Genomic DNA, 10,653 nt, shown 5'->3' with positions numbered 1-10,653 from the left:
ATATTTTTTACATACTGTATATACAGTGTAATTTGTATGCCTTATTTCTGTAAAGAGTTTGAAAAAAGGAAGCTGAACACTAATCCATTTCAAACTTTTTAACTCATTTAAGTTTCCAAAAGCCCACAACAAAGCATCATGGAAGAGAAAGACAATGCAGACACAGAATGCCTGGATAGGCCTAAAAGATATAAGTTAAATAATAAAAATGTTTGAAAGTGCTGGTTAAGAACATTTTTATTTATCAATTTATTTAAATAAGTGACAAAAGTTTTCACATCTGACAGTCTAAAACCAAGACAATCACAATCCAGACCTACAGTGCAGCAAACTGCAGTAGCAAATATTTTTAAAATAGCTTTATACAACAGTAAACGACTGTGTAGTGTTCTGTTAATGATATCAATAATAAGGAAGAGAAGACGAAAAACAATAGGTAGGCCTCATGCAGAAGTGAATTGAACCTTAAAGTTAAATTTGTAGTGAGTTAGTGAAATTTATTATGTCATGAATAATGACATAATAAAGTCAAGCTAAATTCATTCAGCCCATTCCATCAACTGAAACTGGAAATCACCAAAGGTGTAGCCTCTTTACAGCATATCTAAACTATACATTCTGTACATCCTTTCAGGAAAACTAAAATAAAATGTGGCTTTACAGAGTGGACGCTACAGTTGGAAGAGTTGACAGTGGTGCATAACTTCTTGTGTCACACTGGGTCGTCTGGCTGTACAAGTTGTTGAGTGGAATAGCCAGTTGAACAGCTTGTGCCGATCCCTCCTCAGAGTTAATGCCATAGGGCATCTTGGACATAATAGCCAGACTCAATTTGAAGAGCACATTATGGAGAGCCACACGGTATTCTTTTCTAACAAGGCAGTAGATGACAGGGTTGAAGCAGCTGCTGGTGAAAGCCAAGCAGTTAGCCAGGGGGAAAAAGTACGTTTGAGCCAAGTAGAATGAGGGGCTGATATCAACAATGTCAAGTTGGATCAGGACACCCCAAAGTGTGAGGACATTGTACGGGAACCAGCAGGCACAGAACGATAGCACCACCACTGCCACAGACTTTGAAATATCAGCCTTTCGGCGAGAGTTGCTGCCTTTCAGTTTATGGCGACAGAGGAAGCGCAGCAGAAGCAGGTAGGAAAGGATGATGGTGGCGTAGGGCAGCAGAAATCCCAGCACCACGCGCAGGAGCTGGTTTATTCCAAGCCAGGCTGTGCCATCTGGGAAACGGAGCAGGCATGCTGTGTCGTTCCCACTGCCCACAAGGCTGAGGTCTGCAAACACAGCTCGTGGTGTCGCTGCTATGAGTGCTCCAGCCCAGATAAAAGCTGTGGCCACCGGAGAAGTGCAAGATCTGCTGCACATGGAGGTGCTGGGTTTGAGAGCAGTTGCCACATAGCAGTACCGGGTCAAACTCATAGCTGTCAGGAAAAAGCAGCTAGCAAAGACATTCAGCCCAGTGAGTAAGGATACAGCTTTGCATGTGGCCAAGCTAAAAGGCCAGCTGTAGTCCAGTGCAATGTCCACGGCCCAAAATGGCAAGGCCAGAGAGAAGAGCAGGTGGGCCAAAGCTAAGTTAAACACAAAGAAATTGATGGTGCCTGTAGTGATGGTGTGAGTAGAATAAAGTAGGAACATCACTAACAAGTTCCCCAACACTCCTGCTGTAGCTACAACAATGTACACTACAGAGATGACTATTCGTAGCCAGGGGGATCCATCATCAAGAATCTCCAGCCCATTGTCAATACTCGCGTTGCGGAAAATCAGGTGGGAGTTATTACAGGATGGGCTTACACTGCAAACACTCAGGATGTTGTTGAAGAACTCAAGTTTCTTGAAGTCAGTGTTTGACATTTTGGCTACCATGAAGGCAATCTGTTGATGTTTCAGGTGGTCCACTTATTGTTTGAGATGTTTCTGCTTATCCTCCTTGTGCCAATACTGAATTAAAAATGTAAGTTCTGGTTGTCTGTTTATTAACTGACAGTCATCTATCCCTGCAAGGAAAGAGGAAATTATTATTATTACATAATAGGAGCTGCAGTTTATGAGTAAATAAGTAGATTAGGCTTGTCAGATAAACAAATTACACCAAAGTGTTACCCACAGAGTTACCTAATCTAATTTAGATCTCAAAGAAACAAACTTCTCTGGGAGGAAATATGAATAACATATGAACTGATCCAACTAATTTCACCCTTTGAAGTGGAAAAGCCTCTCAATAGTCCTCCATATTCACTTTTCTTAATCATGCAATAATATCTACATAACAAAATCTACATCTATATATTGTCCGTAGAAGTTTACTGCCAACTATCATCAAGCGTTTGGACATTTGAAAATTAGGAGGCTTAAATGCAATTTTAAATAATAACAAATAATAACATATTTGGAGTTTGCATCATTAGCATCTGAATGAACATCATGTTATTATGACATTGAGGATAAAGACTACCTGATGAAGCTTAGGTGAATCAGAAGATGCACAGAAAGGCACAGATGTTATCTTGTTAATTCCTCACACTCTAAAATGGTACATTTTTGCAGGAGCTTTTTCAATCACTTCATTTATTTCATTTCATCTACACTCTTGGGAGTCTTAATGTAGTCTTGACATGTTTTGAGAGGAAAAAGGACAAGAAATTACATTCAGTTCTGTATTTATTATTATTATTTAGCTATTTGTGAGGCCAGCAAAATGACGAGATGAAAGAGTTTACTGGGTAGAACTTCAGTTCAAATTCTTTTATTTAAGCAGCGATGATGAATGGCTTGATAATTCTCACATACTGTATTTATGCAAGTACATTTCCTCATCAAAACGATGTACAAATCACTTTGAAAACCAAGGACAACAATGAATCTTGAAGCAAAATGTGCCACATACAGTAGTTCAGTGGTGTTTTTCACCTTCACAGCTCCAATAATCCAAGCTACCATTTATTTCTAAACCTGGAACTGATAATCAACCACACCTAAACTTTTTAAATTCTATTATAAACTTACAGACGGATCTATCGGACTGTGGATTTCTTTTGCAACGAGAGCTCACAGACATAAAATAGTAAATAATAATAAATATACTTAATATGTGTATATGTAAGGTCCAATTTGGATCAAATTTGATTCAGTTTTACCTAATTGCGCCAAAATTTATATACATATATTCTCAGCTATATGTAGAGGAAAAAAAGCTTACCTGAATATATAGGAAAGGAAGTAAATCTTCAGTATCTCAATAGTTATTCTTGTAGCCACCAGCTCTGCTGCACAACACAGAATTATCTCGAAGGCGGCCAACAACAACAACAGCAACATTGTGGATGTTACCCACCCTGAATTTATGCTCCACCCCATCATAATTTTCACTCTGCATATTCAGACTGGAAATCACCTGCTCTACTGCAATGCTAGAAAACAAAAATGATGAAGATAGAATAATATAGGAAAAAAAGACTAAATCCAAGAAAGGAGACACATAACCTAAAACGAAATAGCTGCTGTTACATAAATTCAGTGGGAAATGCCAGTTGTAGGAACTACATTTCCTATTATTGGCAGATACTAACTTTCATAACTCTTGAATGCATCAGGTAATTAAAACTACATTTAAACACATCAACTTAAAGCAACCATGAAGCATTTTAAGTATTCTTAACTTTAACACTACAGCAACAACATGAATTTAAACACCTGGATCACAGTTGTCGTGAATTTGACTCAAATGAAATCTTGAACAAATTTGAAATTAAAAGTGTGCACTCCCTGTGTGCTGTCTAATGTTGCTTTGTACTTTGACTTCCTTCCTTGTTTGTTTCTGTAACTGTAACCTGCTGTTTTATGGGTTTGACTAGTTATTCTTGCTACTGAGTATAGCTGTTTGATTTTAGCTGGTTGTAAAGCACTTTGTAACTTGTAACCAAATGCATAAAAGAATGAATATATAGGTAAGAAATGAACCACTAGTTTTTCCACACAATTTGAGGTTTTCTTTGTCCCCAATAAGGTTTCTTAAAAACAGATTTGCTGTTATGTGGTCTAGGATCTGCTGTTAAGATTAACGAATGTCACAGGTTTATCATTTATTCTTGCATTTCAAAATTTTCAACATTTAAACATTTAGTGCTAAGTATTCCTTGCTTGTCCCTGAATTAAATGGAGCGCACACTGTAAAGTAACCTGCAGTAAACTTTAAACCCTTTTATTCTTTCTCCAGAGTGAACAGTTCATTAAAGTCTTAATAAATCTCTCTGGGTCTTTGCATTGAAACTGCAGATAACAATATATTGCTGGTGGTGTTAAAGATACTCAGACCTTACATACAGGTGAAAAAATGGCACGACTTTGACAGAGAATAAAAGTGTAGCAAAGGAAATTTGTTTTTTCCTCTTTATATCTGGGGTGTTGCTTCAATATTAGATTGAGCTGCAGAGATGACTCTTCATTATAAATCGTTGATAGTGGAAAGAACATCAGCAGTGAATGACCAAATGAGATTAGCTTGGAATAGGCGGAAGAGTGGGGAAGTTGATTAATGCTTCTCTGTCTAAACTGAGCCATCTTCATAAACTAGCTGAACAAAACATGCAGCTTCCTGACTGTTCATGTTTTCGTTGCTACAGAAACAACATGTTAATTCCAACCTGCATGTTTTCCTCAGTGTCACATCTATATATTAATTTTGCTATAATAAAGAAAGGATTCTTCACACTGACCGAAGCTTTCAACTTTCAGCATTTTATTTATAAATAGAAAATGTTTTGATCAGACAAGGATGTTCCTCAGGTTTGTAAAGTACCAGATTAATTATTGCCTAATGTGAACGTGTAACGCTGCAATTTAATCTCAAAATTCCATCCATAAAAGAAACCCGAAGATAAGAAAAAAATAAGAAAAAGGGCAGTGAATCACTTTTGCCAGTGGTAAGGATGTTAAAGAAAAGTCACATTTCATGCTGACAAAACTGAAGGTACTTGGTTTTCACCACTGTTATAAAGAGGCCATTTTGACAGATATATTTGTGAAAAGCAAAGGCCGTGATTCACTTCTAAAACAATAACTGTACATGAGAACAAGACATTCTTGGTTATGCAACAATCAAATGAAAGTAATCAGTGCAATATGCTTATTTCAACCCACATTTGGTGCCATAAATTTTGGATTTTCTTTTGCAAAACACAAATCAGCTGTTCAGCTTTTGGGTTCGACTTTTATAAATGGATTACGTGGGTTCCATATCGTCTACACTACCATCGTTTGTGCATTTCTGAGCATGCCAGCTGAGAACAGGGAGGACTGTGAGGACAGTGAATGGACTACGGCGATGTGACTTTGTCGCCACCCTTAGTAAGAATGAGAATACAACACTTCGCTTTGCAAAGGAGAGGAGGCCTAGACTGGGCTCCCTTCATTACTTACTGTCTCTTAAAAGGGAGCCCTCTCGTGACAAATGTCTGACCTAACAACAAACAGCCTTCAACTGTCCTTTTGCTCTGAGATGGTGGGAAAGTTGTTCAGGAAACGAATATACCATACATAAAAAAGAACAAACAGAGCGTTCATTTGCAAAGTATAATTATATGAACACGTGTAAAACACATCTAATACAAAAAAAACAACAACCAACAAGATGCTGTGCTACAGATTAGCAGTAGAGACAAACATTATCTGCCACTGCTGTACATTTTGTAAATAACTATCATTGATATAAATCTTGTAGGACCTTGTAAATAGAAAACAGAAAGTCCTAATCCTGATGACAGAAACACATCTTCAACTGTCTGAACCGTACCAAATGAAAATTTAATTAAAAACTGTACTTGTGCTCCTGCCATGATTTTTACACCATTAAAATTAACATGCAGCCTGATCCACTGACTAAATACAAAAGTGGGAGGTGTTGATTTGCTGAGTTGGAAATCAATGCAGACTTGAACTGACAATGTAATTAGTAGCAGCTCAAAGAGATGAAATCATCCCAACAGTCTCTGTTGTTTCTATTGTTCATCCACAAATTAAAACTGAGCTGCGCAACAACACAGAAGTACACTGCAAATTCTACACTCATTTGCTGCTTTGTCAGATACAGCCGATGTAGCTAAAACTCATGCAGACTAATGCAACAGTCTTGCAATAAATCCTACATAGGTTACAGGCCTAAGGTTCAGCTTTTATTGAAACTGTTTCAGAGAGGTATTGATTCAACTAAATGGTCATTTTTTACAGCTGTAGTTTGTGGTTCTGTTGATCTGTACTGCATTATACTGAGACGTATCAGTGTGGTCAGAAGGTTAGAAACATCTTTTGGTATAATGCAAAACAATTCAACATCACATCAAACTACAGCCTCTAAAACAGACCATCCAGGTCAATCAACACCTTTCCAAAACAGTTAAAGGACAGGTTCACACATTTTCAAGTCTGTCTTAAAGCAATAGTCGCATGCCCATATAAACACTGAAACAGATTTTGGTTGTTGGTATCATTGTGCTTGTTCATGCTGGCCATTACAAGATCTCTATCTGCTGTTACATGTACTGTTAGTGAAGGGGGACAGTCCTTTGTTACACCAAGGGAAATTTAACACAGTCTGCAATAAATCCTACCTTCATGGAGGTTATGTTCTGTTTTTAAAAGGACAGGTTTACAATTTTTCAAAGCTGTCTTAAACTATATTTAAATAACTATATTTCAAAGCTGTCATAAACTATAGTTCCTATAAAAGTGTTAAAAATGTTAATTGGGAATAAAGACAGGACTCTTGAGTTTGCTAGCTGCAATTTGCTAGCCTTAGCCATAGTCACATCCTTCTGCAGTTAAGATTAGCCTGAAGCCTTGCTGCCAGAGCAGTAATAGACCAGAAGCTCAAACACCTATTGACTGACAGCTGTGAGGTCCCTCCCCTGACTTTGGCCTGCTCTGATAGGTTAGAAGGGTGAGCCTCACCCAGAAACTTCAGGAGGGAATATCTCTGGGAAAAAAATTACATACTACAACTTCAATAACAAAATAGCTTTGAATGAACTCTGTTTGTTGTGTGTACAATGCAGAACACTGACTGGAAGCCACTGTTAGAGTTAATATTGTTAGAAAGTCACACACAGAGCAGTTAAAACACACAAAATGACCACAGTGATGCAAACGGCAAAAAAACCCAAAACATTAAAACATTATTTGAAAGGAAAGCTTTTATAAATATTTAATGTGTTGCTGGGATTTGTCATCCTACTCTTGCTATTTTTATCCCTCTGTTTTCGAATCCATATGTTTATTTTATTTGTTTTATCTGTTGTTTTTATTATTACTCTAAAGACACACAGAAGAGCCTAAAACAGACAAAAAACAAAAAACAAAACAAACAAAAAAAAAACCCCAATCAGTCCTTTTGTGTCTCTTTCAGTCTGTGGGACCCAGGAGGCGTGAGGGGGGCTGTTATCTATCTATGCCCAGGAGCCCATTTTCTCGTAATCCGTCCCTGTGTTTAGGATACTACACTATCCCATTTAAACTAACCTTAATCAAACCTAAATGTTCCGCGAGCGCCCACCGGTCACCTCTCAGCTCGGTCGCAGAGAATGGGGCAGAGCCGCGCGCCCGCAGAGATCACTCGCGCTGGCTTGTTATCAACGTTAATAACGTTATCTATCGCGTCACTCATGTCCCCAACTACGACGACTGCTGCTGCTGCTGCCTGCGGAGGAGGAGGAGGAGGAGGAGGACGGGACTGCGGTTCAGGTGCTCCGCTGTGATTGAAAGACAGTGAAGTTTTATCGCCACGGCGAGGAGAGCGATGAACCCACCGCTGAAGCGCGGAGCCCCGATTTGTCGACAAGTGTTTATCTGTTGAACCGCCATTGTTTTATCGGAGATGGGATTCCTTCAGGAGCGACCTGCCGCCTAACCCCTTTAAGGTAAGGAGGAGTGAAGCTGGACGACGGTTAACTAACAAAAGATAGTGAGCCCGACATGGGGTAGGATGCTGTGGTGGCTCAGGCGTTTTGTACAAGTGTGGGACGCGGGGGGTGCTCTGTTTTCGGAGTTTGTGTGGGCGAAAGTTAACTGCAACATCCCGTCGGTGAGTCAGGAATATGGGTGTCAGTTGTAGTAAAACACCCGGCCAAGTCGTGTGTCCTCTGGAGTCTCGTGTTTGGAGCAGGCTGCAACCAGCGACTGACCCCACATTCGCACCATCATTATTAGGCTCTTATAATTATCTTTACTGCGGTTTGGCACCGCTGTGAACCGGCTCTCAGTGAACATGATCAACGCACGCAAACTTGTGGTAAGTGAGTGCAATAGGGACAGACAACAAGGCTGCCATTGTACCGGATCAGCGGCGGATTAACGGAATTCCTTTTCTCTGCACCGTCTGAATGGCCTTCAGTCTCTCTCTGCTTGCCTGCCTGCCTGCCTCTGTGGGTAAAACATCTCGATTTTTAGCTGATTCAACCTTTGGCACTTGTTAGAAGCAGTAAACTAAAGCACTTAACAGCCAGCAGCCTCCCGAGCAGGGATGTCCAACTGAGTTGTGTTGAAACATGTGGATGGGACAGTGCTGGCCAGCAGATTGCTCTAGTTATTGTTATCATGGCATTTGGCTGAAAGCTGGTGATTAGTAAACAGTTGGGCTGCAACTAACAATCTTTTTCATTTTTGATTCATAATTCAGTCTATAAAATGTCAGAAAATGGTGAAAAATATCTGCCATAATTTTTCTCAGCTCAAGGTGACATCTGTAAATTGCTTGTTTTGTCTGACCAAGATATAAAACCAAAAAACATTTAATTTACACTGATATACCTCAGAGAAGAGCAGACTCTCGAATTTGATAAGCCCTGATCAAAGAATGTTTCTGTGCTTGATAACCGACTGAAATTATCAATCAATTATCAGAATTGGTGGCAATTAAGTTTCAGTCAATGGAGTAATTGACTGATTGTTTCATTTTTAGTAAACAGCATTGCAAAGTGGTATCCCTGGGCTTCAAAATCAGGCTGTGCAGAGTTAATACACACGGGATAAAAATGTACATAGATCTTCAGTGTGTTGTTTGTCTGCCCTGCTCATAAAAAGCTGTTTTATGACCAATCATCAGTGTTAATGGTAAAGATGATGTAGGCTGCAAAAGCTCTCATTACATCCTACAGACAATCAGACATGAAACTGGTTTGAGCTCTTTTATGTTCTAGCACTCACAGAAAACAAACAAACGTAGGCCCACATTTTGTATTTCTTACTCCCCCACCCCTCCCACCCCATATACTTGCACATCATGCACAACATGCACCAGCCCCCCCCCCAGAATGTGGTCAACCAACATGTGGGGAGGTAATCCCAGCTATTAGGGTAATCTCCTCAGCATGACGATCAATAGGGGAGGGTGTGCGACGACTACCAGACAAGAGAAGCGGGGGGACAAAATTTGTGCTAAAGAAAAATGATTTAATCATCTAGATTAGGTCAGGAGACTGTGGTCTGGACAGGGGCTTGTTGCTGGAAGAGGGGGAGGGGTACAGACAGAGCAGACAGGAAGATGTGAGGGGTAAGGCCATCTCCACTTTGGGCAGCTCCCTGGTGTGACAATGGATTGAAACATTTTGTTTTTCTCGTAATCTAAACCACATGAAAACAAAAATACAGCTTCACATCTGGAACAGAAATCAAATCGGCAGTGAGACAGCCAATACAGGACTGCTACATGAGTGTCTGTGTCTGAAAATTAACATAAAATCAATATTAAAAATATGCTGTTTTGTTTTTCTTAACATCATTTCAAAAGAACACTTTAATCCTCCAATAGTTACAGTCTGCTGTGGAAATGAATGACCCCATGAAAAAAGCTTTTGTGTCTTTAGATTTCTGCAAAGATTGCTTCCTCTCTCAAGGGAGAAAAACCCAAGGAGGAATAGGTGATCAAAACAGGTCAAAACCATTATGCTCTAATTCCTGTGTGTGCGTTGTTAAATAGTAAAGACAGAGCATGTGCTTGGGGACATGCAGAGAGAAAATCATGAGCAGCAATGTTGCTGTTGATGACATCCACCATATCTGGTATACAAACATCTGTGGGTACATGTGAGTTTGATTGGTTGATAAAGTCACATACGTGCCTATAGGTTCAGCAATTATGACAACAAAATTCCTTGCCACATTGTGACTTGCTATCTTATCAGATGCGTCGTAATCAATCGCTGCTGATACTCCCAGAAAATCTATAAAATTCTCTTCAACTAAAACTTGGAATTATATAATATCTTATTACTCAAAGTGGATCTTCAGCACAACAATCTCACAAATATGTTTAACATGGCTCTAGGTCACAGTGCCACAAGTCTGCTAAATATGGCTGTCTGCTTCTGAAATAGTGTGTGCGCATACATGTGCACATTTTGCTGAGTGTGCATCCTTTCTTTTGATGTTATTACCTAACAGCAGAGTATACAGATGGACCACAAACTGGATTCAGGCTCATGTTAGCATACGCTGGCTGTCTCTCCCATGTTGTCTTTCTTTGTATGGGGTGTATTGTTCAAGGTGTCTGGACCTTAAGGCCCAAAATATGTAACAATTTAAAGTGACTACAAAATAGAGGGGATTCTAACAGATAGGAATGGAAGCACTCCTCAAATATATATTTTG

The 10,653-nt window shown here is 39.4% G+C and overlaps 1 protein-coding gene across 1 annotated transcript; it reads right to left on the bottom strand.

Moving 5' to 3' along the window:
• Nucleotides 1–657: 657 nt before the first annotated feature.
• Nucleotides 658–1,869, bottom strand: LOC121192281 (relaxin-3 receptor 1-like). The gene has a single exon (XM_041053884.1). It carries the CDS (start codon nt 1,867–1,869, stop codon nt 658–660), a length of 1,212 nt encoding a protein of 403 aa, XP_040909818.1.
• Between the last annotated feature and the right edge of the window lie 8,784 nt (nt 1,870–10,653).

The sequence above is a fragment of the Toxotes jaculatrix genome, chromosome 13 (assembly GCF_017976425.1).
Source record: "Toxotes jaculatrix isolate fToxJac2 chromosome 13, fToxJac2.pri, whole genome shotgun sequence".
Lineage (NCBI taxonomy): Eukaryota > Metazoa > Chordata > Actinopteri > Toxotidae > Toxotes > Toxotes jaculatrix.
Note: the sequence above shows the minus strand (reverse complement) of the source record. Positions and strands in the feature narration are given on the sequence as shown.